The sequence below is a fragment of the Ranitomeya imitator genome, chromosome 7 (assembly GCF_032444005.1).
Source record: "Ranitomeya imitator isolate aRanImi1 chromosome 7, aRanImi1.pri, whole genome shotgun sequence".
In the NCBI taxonomy this organism is placed as follows: domain Eukaryota; kingdom Metazoa; phylum Chordata; class Amphibia; order Anura; family Dendrobatidae; genus Ranitomeya; species Ranitomeya imitator.
The window spans coordinates 27,139,093-27,161,241 of NC_091288.1; the positions used below are offsets into that span (position 1 = coordinate 27,139,093).

At 43.4% G+C, this 22,149-nt stretch overlaps 1 protein-coding gene across 3 annotated transcripts in view; it reads right to left on the bottom strand.

Annotated features, from left to right (window-relative positions):
- CACNB4 (calcium voltage-gated channel auxiliary subunit beta 4) overlaps positions 1-22,149 on the bottom strand; it is a 132,173-nt gene that overhangs the window by 6,483 nt on the left and 103,541 nt on the right. For all 3 annotated transcript variants that reach the window (XM_069732938.1, XM_069732936.1, XM_069732939.1), the window contains 5 exons: positions 18,134-18,153; positions 17,970-18,050; positions 14,884-14,942; positions 14,183-14,292; positions 2,925-3,076 (listed from right to left, as the gene is read on the bottom strand). In XM_069732938.1, coding sequence (XP_069589039.1) covers positions 2,925-3,076; positions 14,183-14,292; positions 14,884-14,942; positions 17,970-18,050; positions 18,134-18,153 — 422 coding nt within the window. The remainder of the gene's footprint in view (positions 1-2,924; positions 3,077-14,182; positions 14,293-14,883; positions 14,943-17,969; positions 18,051-18,133; positions 18,154-22,149) is intronic.

A 22,149-nucleotide genomic window follows, 5' to 3' on the forward strand; every position in this document is an offset into this window, starting at 1 on the left:
TGCTGGGAGATCGCTGGTCGGGGAAGAAAGTCCAGAACTTTATTTCGTCGCTGGACTCCCCGTAGACATCGCTGAATCGGCGTGTGTGACACCGATTCAGCGATGTCTTCACTGGTAACCAGGGTAAACATCGGGTAACTAAGCGCAGGGCCGCGCTTAGTAACCCGATGTTTACCCTGGTTACCATCCTAAAAGTAAAAAAACAAATAGTACATACTTACCTACCGCTGTCTGTCCTCCAGCGCTGTGCTCTGCTCTCCTCCTGCTCTGGCTGTGAGCGTCGGTCAGCCGGAAAGCAGAGCGGTGACATCACCGCTCTGCTTTCTGGCTGCCCGGCGCTCACAGCCAGACCAGAGAAGCAGAGCGCCGAGGACAGACAGCGGAAGGTAAGTATGTAGCGTTTGTTTTTTTACTTTTTAGGATGGTAACCAGGGTAAACATCGGGTTACTAAGCGCGGCCCTGCGCTTAGTTACCCGATGTTTACCCTGGTTACCGGGGACCTCGGGATCGTTGGTCGCTGGAGAGCTGTCTGTGTGACAGCTCTCCAGCGACCAAACAGCGACGCTGCAGCGATCCGGATCGTTGTCGGTATCGCTGCAGCGTCGCTATGTGTGACGGTACCTTAAGAGTCTTATCTTCCCCCTAGTGGCAACTGCTGCTGTTTAGATTAATTCCAACAAACCACTCCTGTAACCCCATGCATTTTTTTAGTTAACTCTCCACTAACTCACTGAGTATATTAAAACAATGCATCCAAGTCACCTGCAAAGCAATGCAGAAAAAAAGGAGCTCCGACCCATACAAAGTAGTATTAAAGAGACTGTGTCATGAGAAAATGACCTACAGTTTAAAATCAGTGGACACTGATTAACTGCAGAGGTCACATTTCACTGACTGCAGGGGTAACATTTCACTGACTTGAGGGTTAACATTTCACTGACTTGAGGGTTAACATTTCACTGACTGGAGGAGTAACATTTCACTGACTGCAGAGGTCACATTTCACTGACTGCAGAGGTCACATTCCACTGACTGGAGGAGTAACATTTCACTGACTGCAGAGGTCACATTTCACTGACTGCAGGGGTCACATTTCACTGACTGCAGAGGTCACATTTCACTGACTGCAGGGGTAACATTTCACTGACTGCAGGGGTAACATTTCACTGACTGCAGGGGTAACATTTCACTGACTGCAGAGGTCACATTTCACTGACTACAGAGGTCACATTTCACTGACTGCAGAGGTCACATTTCACTGACTGTAGAGGTCACATTTCACTGACTACAGAGGTTACACTTCACTGACTGCAGAGGTCACATTTCACTGACTGCAGGGGTCACATTTCACTGACTGCAGAGGTCACATTTCACTGACTGCAGAGGTCACATTCACTGACTGCAGAGGTCACATTTCACTGACTGCAGAGGTTACATTTCACTGACTGCAGAGGTTACATTTCACTGACTGCAGAGGTTACACTTTACTGACTGCAGAGGTCACATTTCACTGACTGCAGAGGTTACATTTCACTGACTGCAGAAGTCACATTTCACTGACTGCAGAGGTCACATTTCACTGACTGCAGAGGTCACATTTCACTGACTGCAGAGGTCACATTTCACTGACTGCAGAGGTTACATTTCACTGACTGCAGAGGTTACACTTTACTGACTGCAGAAGTCACATTTCACTGACTGCAGAGGTCACATTTCACTGACTGCAGAGGTTACATTTCACTGACTGCAGAGGTCACATTTCACTGACTGCAGAGGTTACATTTCACTGACTGCAGAGGTCACATTTCACTGACTGCAGAGGTTACATTTCACTGACTGCAGAGGTTACATTTCACTGACTGCAGAGGTCCTATTTAAATGACTGCAGAGATCACATTTCACTGACTGCAGAGGTCATATTTCACTGACTGCAGAGGTTACATTTCACTGACTGCAGAGGTCACATTTCACTGACTGCAGAGGTTACATTTCACTGACTGCAGAGGTTACATTTCACTGACTGCAGAAGTCACATTTCACTGACTGCAGAGGTTACATTTCACTGACTGCAGAGGTTACACTTTACTGACTGCAGAAGTCACATTTCACTGACTGCAGAGGTTACATTTCACTGACTGCAGAGGTTACATTTCACTGACTGCAGAGGTCCTATTTAAATGACTGCAGAGATCACATTTCACTGACTGCAGAGGTCATATTTCACTGACTGCAGAGGTCACATTTCACTGACTGCAGAGGTCACATTTCACTGACTGCAGAGGTTACACTTTACTGACTGCAGAGGTTACATTTCACTGACTGCAGAGGTTACATTTCACTGACTGCAGAGGTCACATTTCACTGACTGCAGAGGTCATATTTCACTGACTGCAGAGGTTACATTTCACTGACTGCAGAGGTTACACTTCACTGACTGCAGAGGTCCTATTTAAATGACTGCAGAGATCATATTTCACTGACTGCAGAGGTTACATTTCACTGACTGCAGAGATCATATTTCAATGACTGCAGAGGTCACATTTCACTGACTGCAGAGATCATATTTCAATGACTGAATGCAGAGGTGTCATTTCACTGACTGTAGAGGTCACATTTCACTGACTGTAGAGGTCACATTTCACTTAAGTGAGAAGAAACACTCTCCTAGCTCTATATTACGGCCATTGATTGATTGCAGCGGTCTCCTGATGGTCTCCCACGGGAAAAGGACGCATCGAAACAGGTGAGGATAACAAGGGGAGTATGTCAGTATTATTTTTTAATATCCCCATAGTCCCTTTATTATTTTTAAGTACAAAATGCTTTTTAAGACAAACCGAAAGAGAGTAGTAGACAGTGTCAGGAAGAGCGCGGTCCACGTTATAATTTACGAAAGTGTGACACATTTGACAAATACTGTTACCTTTGGAGAAGACACTTTGACGTGAACGATAATCGGCGCTAAAGACGTCTTGATTAGTTGTGCTGGATGATTAATGGTATCTGCATCTAGAATCACAAGCTGTAACGAGCGCGCCAGCTCAAAGATTCGCTCTATTTCACTCTGTACTTCGGCTGGGAAAAAGAATGGAGACAATTATCCCTATGCAAACATAATCCAGGCCATTGTCTTAAAGCAAATAATTACAACAAAAAAAAAGCAAATACTGACAAGCAGGGAAAAAACTGTCATTGACAAAACATTAACAGGATAAAAAGCGCAATAGGGTCTTATCTGGGTATTTTGGGTAGAGATTTAATGGAAAGCTGCTCACCTGTGAGATTCGTGTGTGACACGACCACTATCAGAGCCTAGTTGTCAGCCACAGAGTTGGGTACGATAAGTGGCCTTCGAGTGCGCTGCCGACTCAGGAATGAATCGTAAACAGTTTCATGGAAGGTGATTTACTTGTCAACTCGTTTCAGAGTCAAATTCGACTCCTTCCTCGTGAACATCAACAGCTCTCGAAGCCTGACTCTACTATTGACAAAACATTGGTGCAAACAATGCAAATTGAACTTTAGCGCCACCTATTGGAAGCAGCAATCCTAAAAGTCAATGTTGACTCTTCAAGGAGCCTTGCAATATGATTTAGGATAAAAGCAAACCAGAATCTCAAATTTGCAGACACAGTGTTTTGGGATATTGCCCCTCATTAGTGCAAAGTATGAGATCTGATTTGGCTAGGTGAAATCCACAGCACCCCCTTCTGGCAACAGGAGATATTTCACCCTACAATGCAAATCCACAGCACTCCCTTCTGGCAACAGGAGATATTTCACCCTACAATGCAAATCTACAGCACCCCCTGCTGGCAACAGGAGATATTTCACCCTACAATGCAAATCCTCAGCACCCCCTGCTGGCAACAGGAGATATTTCACCCTACAATGCAAATCCCCAGCACCCCCTTCTGGCAACAGGAGATATTTCACCCTACAAGGCAAATCCACAGCACCCCCTGCTGGCAACAGGATATATTTCACCCTACATTGCAAATCTCCAGCACCCCCTGCTGGTAAAAACCCTACAATAAAAATGCACAGCACCCCCTGCTGGCAACAGGAGATATTTTCCATGCACAGCAATTCTGAAGCATCCGCAGTTGGCAAAAGACAATATTTCAGCCCACAATGCAAATCCACAGCACCATATGCTGGAAAGAAAATATATTTCAGCCTGCACTGAAAATGGGAAACATGACATTCGAAGGTTTGGTTGTTAGTTACTATACTTTTTTTTTTGCCTTATTACATTATTTTATATATCTTCTTGTGTTTTTTTCACCCATATTTAAGAGCGCAACATATCCATAAATCAACAATTATACCCTTCTGATGATAAACTGACCTTCGTCAGTATGCCAATACTTATAGCCTACGTAACTATACCCTAAAATATGTTGTAACAGGGCTCTATGACAGGACAACCTTGGAGTCCTTTTTAAACTATTGGATTTAAAGGAGTTTCCTTTGTACCAAAACCCCACTCCCTTTTTTATTGTTTCAATTTATACTGAGCTCAATATTAAAAGGCGGAGATGCTGAGAGTCACACACTCACAAGTTATTGCATGGGTACAACTTATATTTGGCAAAGTTTGGAGAAGTTCAACATTTTTGCAAAGTCGCCCCTTTCACAGACCAAACTTTTCCACTCCCTTCGGTTTCCTGTGTCTGAATGCAAGAAATCCCTCTGAAAACAGACGTTCTGCTTTCTAGGGGGTTTTGGCTGAGCTTTGGAAATTTGCCAACTCTTTTCGGAATCAGGAGGTCTCCCCATTATTTCACCAGACGAGTTAGTAATTATGGTGCAAGGAACGGTTCCTGGTCTTCTAATGATGGCGTACTCTTAGGACCGGCTATCATTACATGATCCATCAGAAAAACATTGAAGTGATGATCATAGAATGGTAGAGTTGGAAGGGTCCTCCTGGGTCATCTGGTCCAACCCCCTGCTCAATGCAGGATTCATTAAACCATCCCAGACAGATGTCTGTCCAGCCTCTGTGTGAAGACTTCCATTGAAGGAGAACTCACCACCTCTTGATTGTAGAGCCACTAGCCCATCATTGAGATACAGCCGTATGTGAGCGCCATTACCCCACCTTTCCGCCAGGTCAGTCCCCCACCAGTCACTTACTAATAAATGCATTCAATATATTGTTCACAAGACCCATAAATAACTCCGAGCACAAGACCTGGCTGACATGGATCTCTAAATATATACCTGCGATCTGTGCGCATGTGATTTACACGGCATCGAATTATCAAGTTTAAGAAATCTGCTGTTCACATCTAATTATCGCTTCCCTTGGTGATGACTGGATATAGCTACACTGCTTACTATGCGGCTTAAAATATGGCGAGAACGTTCGCGAGTTATCAGCGCGGACGGATAATCAGCGAGTGTGATTAACGAACCATTAAATGGATATAAATATACAAGACTCATTCTTCTGACATAGCGTCGTTCAGAAAAAGATTGTGGAATGGATCCTGTTCATCTGTTCCAATCGGATTTATTAAGATCAAGAAAAGTTCAATGGATGCAATGAAGCAAAGCATGGAAAGGTGTTAGAATATTCTTAAAGGGATAACCCCTTTAACTAGCATTTCCTAATAGCGTATATGAGTTTCTAAGACCCCCTGATTAACTAAAGGGGTTGTCCTGGCATATAATATTGATGACCTACCATGTTATTAGCTGATCTGCAGCACCCAGCAGCGAGCACTACCCGAGCTAATAACCACTGATCAGTGGGGGGGTCGGCTATCAGACCTCCACCGATCGGATATTGATGACCTGGCCAATAAATAGGCAAATTATATTACGGTATATGCCTGGACAACCCCTTTAAGTCTTTGATTTATAATAAACAGTTACATTTTGTAGTGATGTAATGAAGGATCCCTTTAAATGGCTTTCACAGGTAGGAAAAAACACGCTTGCTATCATATATAATACTGTGTCCCTTGGATTCCTGTACTACAATCTCTGCTCTTAATCCATCAAAAAGAAAATATCAGCGGAAATATTCCATGAAACAATTCGCTTGTGTTGGGTTTTAATTAAAGGCGCGCGGCCCCGCTGGTTAACATTTCATTCAGACTATTGATTTTCGTGGCTGATCTTTGCTTTTCACATCAGCAGCCTTGGCGCGATCTACGGCGTATCTGGAAATGTAAGTGGATTTGTTGTGTTAAGTTGCACAGTAATTCACAGTGACACCCACTGTCAGTCACCCGGAGAGCGCAGCCCGCATTAAAGGGACGTGTCATTCCTTCTCCGAGAAAAAACGCTTTAGAGACCCAGTGGTCTGTAGCACGTTTCATAAACCGAGGGAATGTGTGCAGACAAATGCGTCTAGTAATTGCCAGGAAAAATTAGCCTGAAACTCCATTGTGCGCTCACTGAAGAAAATGACGGCAACTTTTTTTTTTTTTTGCAAACAAGCATGAAGTGGCACATGAATGTAGAATATGGATTCATGCAAGAGCAAGCACTGGATTATATAACTAAAGATGCTTATATGACACAGCAAATGCTAGCACAGCTCGTATCCAGGATGAAGCAGGTATGGCAAACGAACGGTAAAGGGGATTTCTGGGATGTTTACATGGATTTACATTTAGTGAAAGGGATCTGTCACTACATTTCATTATATAAGCTGCATATATTATTAAATAGATCCTTTACCTGATGATGCTGGTGTACTTACTGTGAAAATCCATGTCAATGGCTGTATAATGGTTTATGAAAGTTCTCATTCTATGTCCACCTAGCCTGACTAACAGATCCTCAGTAATCCTCCTGCCTGATGCTGAATCTTCACTCATCTAGCCAGACTGACAGCTCCTCAATGTCTCTCCTCTCTGCTGCTACTGAATCTCCAACCACCTAACCTGATTGACAGCTCCTCAGTGTTCCTCCTCCCTGTTGCTGCTGAATCTCAGCCCACCTAGCCTGGCTGACAGCTCCTCAGTGTCTCTCCTCCCTGCTGCTGCTGTATCTCTGTTCACCTAACCTGATTGACAGCTCCTATGTCTCTCCTCTCTGCTGCTGCTGAGTCTCTGCTAAGTTAACATGACTGATGGCTCCTTAGTGTCCCTCCTCTCTGCTGCTATATCTTCACTCATCTAGCCTGATTGACAGCTCCTCAGTGTCCCTCCTCTCTGCTGCTGCTGAATTTCCGCCTACCTAGCCTGATTGACAGCTCCTCAGTGTCCCTCCTCTCTGCTGCTGCTGAATTTCCGCCTACCTAGCCTGATTGACAGCTCCTCAGTGTCTCTCCTCCCTGTTGCTGTTGATCCTCTGCCCACCTAGTCTGATTGGCAGCTCCTCAGTGTCCCTCTTCCCTGTTGCTGTTGATCCTCCGCCCACCTAGCCTGATTGGCAGCTCCTCAGTGTCTCTCCTCTCTGCTGCTGCTGAATTTCTGCCCACCTAGCCTGATTGGCAGCGCCTCAGTGTCCCTCCTCCCTGCTGCTGATTCTTCACTCATCTAGCCTGATTGACAGTTCCCAGTATCTTTCATCCCTGCTGCTGCTGCTGGAACTCTGTCCACTTATTGTTACAGCTTTTCAATGTCTCTTATTCCTGCTGCTACTGAATCTCCGCCATCCTAGCCTGACTGTCACGATGTGACACGACCAGGCAGGTGGTCAGTCACAAAACGGCGAAACACACAAGGGTACACCGGGGACACTTTAACAACGGTGGGCCCTGTCGTTAGGGAACGGGGAATGGGCACCTCCTGCACTCACCTGAGGCTGTGCCCTGATCTTGCTACCGTCCCTATATGGGTTCTTTCAACCCATCGCTGACCAGGATACCTAGTCCCTCACTTGCCCTGCTCTAATCCCTATGTAGGGAACTGGCAGGTGAGAGCACTGGTCCCACCGCTGCACTAATACAACACTGGGAAACTTACAAACAACAAAGGGACAAAGAAACAATAACACCACACTTAGCTTTCTCTGCTGCAATGCACTGCTCAGCAGAGTAAGGCACCAGGAATAAGTGTTCAGCTGTAGAACAACAGCACTCAGCAAGCTCCTATTCCAGCAAGGTTGGTATCCAAAGGACCTGTATAACCAACAGTCAGCTGATGCACCAGGTGACCTTTTAAAGGAAGGTGGGAGTGGTCACCACCCACATCAGCAGAAGAAGCTGCAATGCAATTACACCAGTGGCCACCGGGGGAAAAACTGCATTAACCCCCGATGACCTGAAAGGAAAAAAGGTTTTAATCTGAAGGAAACCAGATCTGCCACAGATCCAAACATGGATCGTGACACTGACTGACAGCTCCTCAGTGCCCCTCCTCCCTCACACTGCTCAGTACAAAACACCTGAGCTCTATCATTAATTTGATTTCAGGATTATACAGCCATTCTGTCGTGGATTTTTACAGTAATTACACCTGCCTCCTCAGGTCTAAAATATTTATTTCATTATGTATGCTGTTTGCATTGTAAAATCTGGTGACATCCTCATTAAGTAATTGGCAAGAGTTACGGAACAAGCAGCACCTTCTTCATTGTACTACTAAGGCTACTTTCACACTTGCGTCGGTACAGGTCCGTCGCTAAGCATCGGCGCAACGTACCGATGCACGTTGTGAAAATTTGGCACGACGTGGGCAGTGGATGCAGTTTTTTAACGCATCCGCTGCCCATTCTAAAGTCCGGGGAGGAGGGGGCGAAGTTCCGGCCGTACATGCGCGGTAGTGAATGGCGGACGCAACGTACGAAAAAACGTTCCCTTGAACGTTTTTTCGTGCCCACGGTCCGCCAAAACACGACGCATCTAGTGCTCGACGGACGCAACGTATGGCCATACGTCGCGATCCGTCGGCAATACAAGTCTATGGGCAAAAAACGCATCCTGCGGGTACATTTGCAGGATCCGTTTTTTCCCCAAAATGACGCATTGCGACGGACGTCACGCAACGCAAGTGTGAAAGTAGCCTAAGGCAGTGTAGTGGTTTCTGGTGTTGTATTTCTGTCCTTTTGATTTGAATGGGAAGAGCTGCAATACCAGAAAGAGCCACTGGGGCATAGACGGCGCTGTGTCGGGTCATTGCAGTGAGGAGGCATAGTCAGCGGAGGTCGTGGAGGTCACAGAGGGGTGTAAATTCCAACTCCTCCCAAATCCATGGCCATCAGTGCAACATCCTGAATAACCTTATTTACATTTTGGCATTGGTAAATTCAAGTAGGTAAATAGCAGGATGTTGTAAGAATAAAGGCCCCTTCACATTAAGCGACGCTGCAGCGATACCGACAACGATCCGGATCGCTGCAGCGTCGCTGTTTGGTCGCTGGAGAGCTGTCACACAGACAGCTCTCCAGCGACCAACGATCCCGAAGTCCCCGGGTAACCAGGGTAAACATCGGGTAACTAAGCGCAGGGCCGCGCTTAGTAACCCGATGTTTACCCTGGTTACCAGCGTAAAAGTAAAAAAAACAAACACTACATACTTACCTACCGCTGTCTGTCCTCCAGCGCTGTGCTCTGCACTCCTCCTGTACTGGCTGTGAGCACAGCGGCCGGAAAGCAGAGCGGTGACGTCACCGCTCTGCTTTCCGGCTGACCGACGCTCACAGCCAGTACAAGAGGAGTGCAGAGCACAGCGCTGGAGGACAGACAGCGGTAGGTAAGTATGTACTGTTTGTTTTTTTTACTTTTAGGATGGTAACCAGGGTAAACATCGGGTTACTAAGCGCGGCCCTGCGCTTAGTTACCCGATGTTTACCCTGGTTACCAGTGAAGACATCGCTGGATCGGTGTCACACACGCCGATCCAGCGATGTCCACGGGAGATCCAGCGACGAAATAAAGTTCTGGACTTTGTTCAGTGAACAACGATCTCCCAGCAGGGGCCTGATCGTTGGTCGCTGTCACACAGAACGATTTCCTTAACGATATCGTTGCTACGTCACAAAAAGCAACGATATCGTTAACGATATCGTTATGTGTGAAGGTACTTTTAGTTAGAAGTCCAGGGCCGGACTGGCCATCTGGCAAATGCCAGAAGGGCCTCTCTGGTCATGGGCCGCCTTGTCTGCTACTTTGTTAACAGAATCGGTGTTCTCCAGACACCATAGTGTTAAGAGTTGTGATGGAGCACTAAGTCTAATGATACCATCAGGCCATGGGTATCATTAGACATATTGGTCTTGTAGAAAATCTTCCTTTCCTCCATCCAGGGTAATATTAGTGATATATCCCATCTGGTTTCTGGGGACATGGACAACATGGGCCTGTGTGGTTTCAAATGCCAGGACTGAATTTCAGCCCCAGTCTATACCTGGTTAGAACACTTGTCTGGGAGGTTGGCCAACTCCTAATATATCTGTCATTTTTAATAACATGAGGGTCCAAGAAAGAGGAAAGCATAGCTGCCAACAGTCCCAAGTTTACTGGGATTGTCATGATTTTTCAGTGGCCATCCTAGGATGGAAAAATGGCGGGGTTTGTGTAGATCACAACCAAGAGTGGGCATTACCAGGGGAAATCGGGGTCTTTCTGGGCAGGTTTGGGTGGGGCCTAAACACCCCCTTGTTACCAAATGTAATTCTGGTAAGTAAGAAAAAGGAAGAGAATGGCTCCTCAGGGGTGGGGGGAACGTGGGATTCCAGGGAGGGCCCTAAGGGCTATTAGATGTGATCTAGAGATGATGGAAATAATGAAAGAAGAAGAGAAAGAAAGAAAACAGAGAGGGAAAAAGAAAGAAAGTGTGAGGTAGGGAAAGAGAAAGAAAGATAAAAAGAAAGAAAGAAAGTGTGTGGTATGGAAAGAGAAAAGAAAGAAAGAAAGAAAGAAAGAAAGAAAGAAAGAAAGAAAGAAAGAAAGAAAGAAAGAAAGAAAGAAAGAAAGAAAGAAAGAAAGAGAAAGAAAAAAGCGTGAGGTAGGGAAAGAGAGAGAAGGAAAAGGAAATCGGGAGGTAGGGAAAGAGAAATAAAGCGAGAAAGAAAGAAAGAAAAAAGTGTGAGGTAGGGAAAGAGAAAAAAAAGAAAGAAAGAAAGATAAAGAAGGAAAGAAAGAAAGAAAGAGAAAGAAAGAAAGAAAGAAAGAAGGAAAGAAAGAAAGAAAGAAAGAAAGAGAGAAAAGGAAAGTGTGTGGTAGGGAAAGAGAAAGGAAAGAGAAAGAAAGAAAAAGTGTGAGGTAGGATGAATTATACAGAATAAAATAAAAAAAAAAGAGGGAGACCTCTCGTCTTTGTCTCTATAATTCCTTCTTTGATTCAGCGCTGGTATTTAGCATAGGAACCATAAAACTTAACTTTTAATATATAAAGGATAAAAAACTTAAGACACTAATAAGCCAAATATATGACATTAACATAAACATTGTGCTCGCGACGAACCAGTGCAATAAAAGAATTGGGGGGATGTCACCCGTTTCGCTGGAGATTACCCTCAGAAGGTGACATAGGAGATAGGGATCAATAATACGGTTCAGTCCCTTTAACCCTTGTCGCACACTAATAAGGGCAGCACCCCAGTGTAGCCCTGCAATAATGAACCCCGACCATTCCTGCGCGTTTCAGCCTTATCTCGTAGGCCTCATCAGGGGAATTGTTTTTAGTAACCGGGTAAGTATAAAAATACTAAATATTGAACGATCCTTGAGCCCTGTGTTGGCGCTATTAGCTCAGGCCAGGCATGTCACATATGACAGCGCCTAGTGTGTTCCTATCATCTTCCTCTGCCGCCCCCTGAGGGTGATCTCAGCGAAACGGGTGACATCCCCCCAATTCTTTTATTGCACTGGTTCGTCGTGAGCACATTGTATATGTTCATCTCATCTCATCTCATCTCAAACCTACTTCAACACCCTCATCACCTCCCTGTCCAATAACCCTAAACGTCTCTTTGACACGTTCCAGTCCCTACTCAACCCAAGAGCGCAGGCCCCAACCACGGATCTCCGTGCTGACAATCTGGCCAATTACTTCAAAGAAAAAATTGACCATATTCGACAGGAAATCATCTCCCAATCTCTTCATACCATGCACTGTCCTCCCTCCCCCACTGCATCTAGTTCACTCTCTGACTTTGAACCAGTTACAGAAGAAGAAGTAAGCAGGCTCCTTGCATCTTCTCGCCCGACCACTTGCACCAGTGACCCCATTCCGTCACATTTCCTCCAGTCCCTTTCCCCGGCTGTCACCTCTCACCTAACAAAAATATTCAACCTTTCCCTCACTTCCGGTATTTTTCCCTCCTCATTTAAGCATGCCATCATACATCCATTACTTAAAAAACCATCCCTCGACCAAAACTGTGCCGCTAATTATAGACCTGTCTCTAATCTTCCCTTCATCTCTAAACTCCTCGAACGCCTGGTCCACTCCCGTCTTACCCGCTATCTCTCAGATAACTCTCTTCTCGACCCTCTTCAATCTGGTTTCCGCTCTTTACACTCTACTGAAACTGCCCTCACTAAAGTCTCTAATGACCTACTAACAGCTAAATCTAATGGTCACTACTCCATGCTAATTCTCTTGGATCTCTCTGCAGCATTTGATACTGTGGATCATCAGCTCCTCCTCACTATGCTCCGCTCCATCGGCCTCAAGGACACCGTTCTCTCCTGGTTCTCCTCCTATCTCTCTGACCGATCCTTCACTGTATGTTTTGCTGGTTCCTCCTCCTCTCACCTTCCCCTTACTGTTGGGGTTCCTCAAGGATCAGTCCTAGGCCCCCTCCTCTTCTCTTTGTATACTGCCCCTATTGGACAAACAATCAGTAGATTTGGTTTCCAGTACCATCTCTATGCTGACGACACCCAACTATACACTTCTTCTCCTGATCTCACGCCTGCCTTATTAGAAAACACCAGTGATTGTCTTACCGCTGTCTCTAGCATCATGTCCTCCCTCTATCTGAAACTAAACCTGTCAAAAACTGAACTCCTCGTGTTTTCTCCCTCTACTAACCTACCTTTGCCTGACATTGCCATCTCCGTTTGCGGTTCCACCATTACTCCAAAGCAACATGCCCGCTGCCTTGGGGTCATCCTTGATTCTGACCTTTCATTCACCCCCCACATCCGATCACTGGCTCGCTCTTCTTACCTGCATCTCAAAAACATTTCTAGAATTCGCCCTTTTCTTACTTTCGACTCTGCAAAAACTCTTACTGTTTCACTTATTCATTCTCGTCTGGACTATTGTAACTCTCTACTAATCGGCCTCCCTCTTACCAAACTCTCCCCGCTCCAATCTGTCCTGAATGCTGCTGCCAGGATCATATTCCTCACCAACCGTTACACCGATGCCTCTACCTTGTGCCAGTCATTACACTGGTTACCCATCCACTCAAGAATCCAGTACAAAACTACTACCCTCATCCACAAAGCACTCCATGGCTCAGCACCACCCTACATCTCCTCTCTGGTCTCAGTCTACCACCCTACCCGTGCCCTCCGCTCCGCTGATGACCTCAGGTTAGCATCCTCAATAATCAGAACCTCCCACTCCCGTCTCCAAGACTTTACACGTGCTGCGCCGATTCTTTGGAATGCACTACCTAGGATAATACGATTAATCCCCAATCCCCACAGTTTTAAGCGTGCCCTAAAAACTCATTTGTTCAGACTGGCCTACCGCCTCAATGCATTAACCTAACGATCCCTGTGTGGCCTATATTAAAAAAAAAAAAAAAAAATTAATTAACTGGTTCATGCAGCTTTACATGAACACCCAAGCCTTACACTATGGCTGGTCCGAATAACTATAGCAATTGTTACCATCCACCTCTCGTGTCTCCCCTTTTCCTCATAGTTTGTAAGCTTACGAGCAGGGCCCTCACTCCTCTTGGTATCTGTTTTGAACTGTATTTCTGTTATGCTGTAATGTCTATTGTATGTACAAGTCCCCTCTATAATTTGTAAAGCGCTGCGGAATATGTTGGCGCTATATAAATAAAAATTATTATTATTATTATTATTATTTAGTTTATTGGCGTTGCAAATTTTTTATCTTCTTGGATTCAGCGCACTTTTTCGGCAGTATGGGAATGAGATTTGGCAGCATTGCATCCACTTTTCTGATATTAGCTGCAGATTTTCCATCCATAATTTCTGGACCTTAATATCTGTATATTGAATATTCACCAGTTATTTCGCTTTTGTTATGACTTTTGCTGTTTCTGAAAATGTGAAGTCCTTACCCAAACTGGACCTGGTGTTTGAGCGCTCGATTATTGCTCTTCTGCTGGGATTATTCAGGACCGATCTCTTGGCCAGAGAAATGTCAGCGGTGACCCTTGTGATGGATATCCTAGGAAAAGGCATAATATGTTACAATGACAGACTGATATAGATCATAGACGAGTTCATGGATTTTCTTACTTTGTTTCCGCTGTCCATTGTGGCAGCAGTTTATATTCAGTATAGTTCTGATTGGGCTACACATAGATTAATGGACTATGATGATCTCACCCATAGTGCTTAGTTATTCTACTTTTATGCTACTGTTTTGTGTATACTGCTCCTCCATAGACTTCTATGTAAACCATCTGCACAAAATCAGGACAAAAAAAAAGTCTAATTTTTTTTCCTCAGAAATAGTGCCACCTTGGTCAATAGGTTGTGTCAGGTATTGCAGCTTAAAGGAAGTCGAGCTGCAGTACTAAATACAACCATGTGCAAGTGTGGCACTGTTTCTGAAGATTTGGGATTGTTTCGGTGTGCACATAAAACGGTATAATATTTGTCTTATGAATGTTGTAGTGCCCCCCTCCCGAACTTATATATTCCATGTAACCGGCCAAAATGATCAGCCCCCCATTCCTGTGCACAATGTCTCTTATGGCCCATGTACAGAATGTAGAATGTCACCTATATCATGCATGGTGGGTTTTTCCCTCACCTCCCATCAAACCTGTGCTTCAGGAAGTCAAAAAGGGCTTTCTGCATCATGTCCGTCACCTTCCCAGAAAAGAAGAGAATGAAGATACAAGGAGGAAAGAAGAGAAAAGAATAAGGTGAGAAAGAAAGGACAGAAAACGGAAATGTCCTCACTATTCATTACACCCAGCAGCTGGGAGGGAACCGCTACGTGTCCTTCATGGAAGGAGTTAACTGCTACCGATAATTTCCAGTATTAACTGATCTGTTCTTTGAAGAATCAATTATCGCCCACAAAAATAATCTGACAGGTTTCCCTCTCTTTGAAAGGACATAAGCAGAATTCTTCAGATCCACAAAGCATCAGTACCACAGCAAAGTGAAGGACAGCATCCAATCCAGGTAAAAGACCTATATGGTTGAAACGTTGCATTTGGCACAATAAAGGACTTTTTATGCTTCACCTGGATTGGATGCTGTCCTTCACTTTGCTGCGGTATGTACTTTTCCATTTGGGTCTAGTGGAACTAGGACGGGCATCCCTATATCAGTTGTGCTGTCGGCTATTTTCTAATATTTCTACAAAGCATCAGTGTCTGGGAACGGGGCTGCGGGTAATCATTAACTACACTTTCCATGCAAATTATATTTAGCAAATCTATCTATCTATCTATTTATCTATTATATATCTATCTATCTATCATCTATCTATCATCTATCTATTATATATTTATAATCTATCTATCTATCTATCTATCTATCTATCTATCTATCTATTATCTATCTATCTATCTATTATCTATCTATCTATTATCTATCTACCTATCTATCTATTATCTATCTATTATCTATTATCTATCTATTATCTACCTATCTATCTATTATCTATCATCTATCTATTATCTATCTATCTATTATCTATCTATCTATCTATCTATCTATCTATCTATCTATTATCTATCTATCTATCTATCTATCTATCTATCTATCTATCTATCTATTATCTATCTATTATCTATCTATCTATCTATTATCTATCTATCTATCTATCTATCTATCTATCTATCTATCTATCTATCATCTATCTATCTATTATCTATCTATTATCTATCTATCTATCTATCATCTATCTATTATCTATCTATCTATCTATCATCTATCTATCTATCTATCTATCTATCTATCTATCTATTATCTATCTATCTATCTATCTATCTATCTATCTATCTATCTATCTATTATCTATCTATTATTTATCTATTTTCTATCTATCCATTATCTATATATTATTTATTATTTATCTATCTACCTACCTATCTATCTCATATATCTCATATCTATCCATGTACAGGTGCTTCACACAAAATAACAATATCATCAAAAAGTTAATTTATTTCAGTTCTTTAATACAAAAAGTGAAACTCATACATTATGTGGAGTTATATAGAGTTGATGGCCTTTTCTTAACAATCTTTTCAAGGCTGTGGTTATCTCGGTTGCTTGTGCACCTTTTTCTACCACACTTTTTCCATTAATATGTCTGGATACAGCACTCTGTGAACAGCCAGCTTCTTTAGCAATGACCTTTTGTGGCTTCCCCTCCTTGTGGATTGTGTCAATGGCTGCCTTCTGGACATCTGTCAGGTCAGCAGTCTTCCCCATGATTGTGGAGCTACTGAAATGGACTAAGGGACATTTTTAAACACTTAGGAGCCTTTGCAGGTTTTTTTGTTAATTATTCTAATTTACTGAGATAATGACTTTTGGGTTTTCATTGGCTGTAAGCCATAATCATCAACATTAACAGAAATAAACACTTGAAATAGATCAGTCTGTTTGTAATGAGTTTCACATTTTGCATTGAAGAACTGAGATAAATTAACTTTTTGATGATATTCTAATTTTGTTAGAAGCACCTGTATGTATCTATCATTATCTATCCATCTACCTCTCATCTATCTATCTATCTATCTATCTATCTATCTATCTATCTATCTATCTATCTATCTACCTATCTATATATCTATCTATCTATCTATCTATCTATCTATTTTCTATCTATCTATCTATCTATCTATCTATCTATCTATCTATCTATCTATCTACCTCTTATCTATTGTCTATCTATCTATCTATCATACAAATTATCTATCATTCTAACTCTCTATCTATCTAATAAACATCCATTTATAAAGTTAGATAACCATTTTATATTTTTTATTTCCATACATCTATATCTTTTACATATACGTTTGACTTTTCCAATTTTAATAAAAAGTATATGTTCACTGTACAAGCTTTTTATTGGATGGTGCAAGTTTGGATTTAATTGGTATCATGGCAAATTGTATAATTTAAAGGGAATCTGTCAGCAGGTTTTTGCTATTTAATCTGAGAGCAGCATAATGTACGGCAAGTGAGTCTGATTCCAGAGATGTGCCACTTATTAGGGCGTGTGCTGTAGTTTCAATACAATTAGTGTTTTATCAGCAGGAGATTATCACTGCAGGACAAGGTGTCATAGTGCAGACCAGTCAAGCTACTCTGTGTAGCCACACCCCCACCACTGATTGGCAGCTTTCTGACAATATACACAGAAAGCAGCCAATCAGTGGTGTGGGCGGGCTTATACACAGCTCAGAGTAGAGGACCACAATAAAAGGCTACTGTTATATACAGAGAAGAGGGGGCAATATCTCAGGGATGAAGAGGGACAGGAACAAAAGAAAAACTGCGCCAGATTTAGAACAGCGGCATTTTACACCAGGTACAAAAAAATACAAGGGACATGTCCTCTTTAATGCAAGTCAAGAAAAGTTACGGATGGACATGTGAATTACTTAAATTAACAGCTAAATAATTATAGAAATACATAACATTAGTGAAAGTGCATTGTTCCTATTGTAATTGTTAATGCCTGTTTCCAGTGCTATAGGAAACAGTCAGCATGCCTGTTACAGTCAGACACACCGCCAACAACTCATCCAACAAAGAATGCTGGGAGATTCCAGCTCAGAATTGTGAATGCAGCTCCAGAATACACTCCCGCTCCTACTGGTGCCCAAAGCCATCAAATCTTTCTGCTACTGTCATTAGATGGTCACCTACCTCATAGCCTTTGAGCGATGGGCCCACTAACACTACAGGCCTCATGGATGGCACAACGTCGTAAGGCGCAACATGTTCAGTCTGAAAACACAATAACATGGCATTAATGACTGTGCAGCTGGCAGTCAGAGGACGAGCCGCGAGATGCAGTCACAACAACTCACCACTTTCTGCTTCGGCTTGGCTAGAAAACAAAGAGAAGACAGTCACATCCATGTACCGAGAGATTATGAATGGAAAGCATGTGTTACTGCATCGAGATGAAATATCACAGTGCCAAAATAAATACCAAAATAAAGCAGCAAACAAGAAATTATACATATATAATACAGGCCTAAAACGACATAATAAAATAAATAGTGGGCGGTTTGCTCCAGAGCGCCAAGAAAGCAGCCCCAAAGGAAGGGGGAAAGGGCAAAGTCCCCCCGCGGCTCCAGAAGAACACCTCCAATGGAGGATACAGACACAGAAAAAAAATGAAAGCTCAGTCTACGGAGCGCAGAAAGAAGACTCTGACACCAGGAGAGGGTTAAGCCACAACGCGTTTCACCGGAAATACCGTCTTCATCAGGTGGACATTTTTTTGTCCACCTGATGAAGACGGTATTTCCGTTGAAACGCGTTGTGGCTTAACCCTATCCTGGTGTCAGAGTCTTCTTTCTGCGCTCCTTAGACTGAGCTTTCTTTTTTTTTTCTGTAAAACGATATAATATCTGGTAACATTTTCAGTGATAAAGTAGATGCAGTCAAAATTCATTCCTAAACATGATCCCTGTCTCAAATTGCTGCCAACCCCCAGTTTTTGTAGAGTGCCACCATATTAGTGTTACCATAATAACGGCAAGTCTGTGGGGACCTATTATTGGAGCCAGCTGAAGTCATCTCTGGGACGCTGCCAGTCAGAATGCTCCATAGAATCACCAAAGTGTTCCTATGAATAGTGCCACCTATAGAGCCCACACAGATAGTGCTTGTCAAAGTGCCCTCCATAAATATGAGCCCACATGAATAGTGACAACCTGCGTTCCCACATGAATAGTGACAACTAGAGTGACCAGATGAATAGTGAAAATAGAGTGCCCATATGAATAATGACAACTAGAGTACCCACATGAATAGTGACAACCAGAGTGCCCACATGAATAGTGACAACTAGTGTGCCCACATTAATAGTGACAACTAGAGTGACCAGATGAATAGTGAAAATAGAGTGCCCTCATGAATAGTAACAACTAGAGTGCCCTCATGAATAGTGACAACTAGAGTGCCCACATGAATAGTGACAACTAGAGTGCCCACATGAATAGCGCCAACCAGAGTGCCCACATGAATAGTGACAACTAGTGTGCCCACATTAATAGTGACAACTAGAGTGACCAGATGAATAGTGAAAATAGAGCACCCACATGAATAATGACAACCAGAGTGCCCACGTGAATAGTGACAACCAGAGTGCCCACATGAATAGTGACAACCAGAGTGCCCACATGAATAGTGACAACTAGTGTGCCCACATTAATAGTGACAACTAGAGTGACCAGATGAATAGTGAAAATAGAGTGCCCATATGAATAGTAACAACTAGAGTGCCCACATGAAGTGACAACTAGAGTGCCCACATGAATAGTGACAACTAGAGTGACCATATGAATAATGACAACCAGAGTGCCCTCATGAACAGTGACAACCAGAGTGCCCACATGAATAGTAAAAATAGAGTGCCCACATAAATAGTAAAAATAGAGCACCCACATGAATAGTGACAACCAGAGCGCCCACATGAAAAGTGACAACCAGAGCGCCCACATGAATAGTGACAACCAGAGCGCCCACATGAAAAGTGACAACTAGTGCTGCAAATTGCTGTAGCCAGGGTGCTCCACTAATGAATAGAGATCATCAAAAAGTCTCCTACTAATCATAACAGTCAATGTGCAGTCACAGTGCCCACAAAAATGGTACCACCCAGAGTGCCCACATAAATAGTGCTTGCTGGAATTCTCCCTAATAATATCACCTCAGTCAAATGTCAAAATTAGAGTGCGCACATAAAAAGAACGTGCTAGAGTGGAAACAGAAATCCTGCCAGCTAGAGTGCCCCTTATGAATAATAAATCACAGTGCCCACATAATAGTGACAGCCACAATATCTACATAGATGGTGACCGCCACAGGACCCAAATAAATAGTCACAGCCACAGTGTCCACAGACATTTTTCCAGTCACAGTGCCCAAACAGAAAGCGTAGTCACAGTATCTTTTGACTCTAGGAAAGGCTCGTCATGATACGGTCCGCGTTCCCTCACCTCAGTCTCATTTCAGTAATCGTGGCCAATGCCCAGAATAGAGCTATTTCTGGAATAAGGCATCATTTCCGTTTTTTAATCATACGTGAAAAAAAAAATAGACCACTTTTCACCGGCTTTTTGGATCAGATTTTCACTAGTGTTTGGTCAGCGAACGAATCCATTTTTACCATCATTGTCTCATCAGTGATTTTCTTGGAGATAAAAGAAACAAATTGCAAAACTTCTACCCATTAGAATGTTGAAAATCGACGATACGCGGATCCACTGCAAACTGATGCTCACAGACCTATGGAGCCGCTTGGGTGATTTTGATCCATGGCTCGGATTAAAAAAGTACAGGTCTCCGTGAATTTTGCATGGACATACGGTCATGAGAACATTTACATAGACTACCATGGACACATGTTCTATCCGTGAGAAGCAGATATTTAGGTAAGGCTGTAAGACCAGGAGCCCCTTTACGGAAACTGTTGTTGGCCTCTCGACTAACGCACATCTTTTTTGTCTAAACTTAGTCATGAAAATCAGAGGTGATCTGAAGAAGGGGAGAGAAGCTGCGCAACACTTCTCCAGTATCTGATTTTCCTGTAAGTCCGACGCCGCGCTCTTGGCCCAATCATTAGCCGTTGTTCAGACATCAGAGCTTCGGACTTTTCTAATATTAGAAGGAGGCTCCCCGGCTCCATCGTGTGTTGACAGGCGGCTGCAGATATGAGGTTTTCGCACATCAGGAGCCTCAGATATGTCATTATCCAGGGGAGACATCACTTTGCAGCTCTGATTATGCACATAAAAGATGCCGATTATTATTTACTAGATGGTGGCCCGATTCTAACGCATTGGGTATTCTAGAATAAGCATGTCCACGTAGTATATTGCACAGCCCACATAGTATGTTGCCCAGCCACGTAGTATATTGCCCAGTGACGTAGTATATTGCCCAGTGACGTACTATATTGCCCAGCCACGTAGTATATTGCCCAGCCACGCAGTATATTGCCCAGCGACATAGTATATTGCCCAGACACGTAGTATATTGCCCAGCCACGTAGTATATTGCCCAGTGACGTAGTATATTGCCCAGCCACGTAGTATATTGCCCAGTGACGTAGTATATTGCCCAGTGACGTACTATATTGCCCAGCCACGTAGTATATTGCCCAGCCACGTAGTATATTGCCCAGTGACGTAGTATATTGCCCAGTGACGTACTATATTGCCCAGCCACGTAGTATATTGCCCAGTGACGTAGTATATTGCCCAGCCATGTAGTATATTGCCCAGTGACGTAGTATATTGCCCAGTGACGTACTATATTGCCCAGCCACGTAGTATATTGCCCAGCCACGTAGTATATTGCCCAGTGACGTAGTATATTGCCCAGTGACGTACTATATTGCCCAGCCACGTAGTATATTGCCCAGCCACGCAGTATATTGCCCAGCGACATAGTATATTGCCCAGACACGTAGTATATTGCCTAGCCACGTAGTAAATTGCCCAGTGACGTAGTATATTGCCCAGCCACGTAGTATATTGCCCAGTGACATAGTATATTGCCCAGCCACGTAGTATATTGCCCAGTGCCGTAGTATATTGCCCAGTGACGTACTATATTGCCCAGCCACGTAGTATATTGCCCAGCCACGTAGTATATTGCCCAGTGACGTAGTATATTGCCCAGTCACGTACTATATTGCCCAGCCACGTAGTATATTGCCCAGCCACGCAGTATATTGCCCAGTGACGTAATATATTGCCCAGCCACGTAGTATATTGCCCAGTGACATAGTATATTGCCCAGCCACGTAGTATATTGCCCAGTGACGTAGTATATTGCCCAGTGACGTACTATATTGCCCAGCCACGTA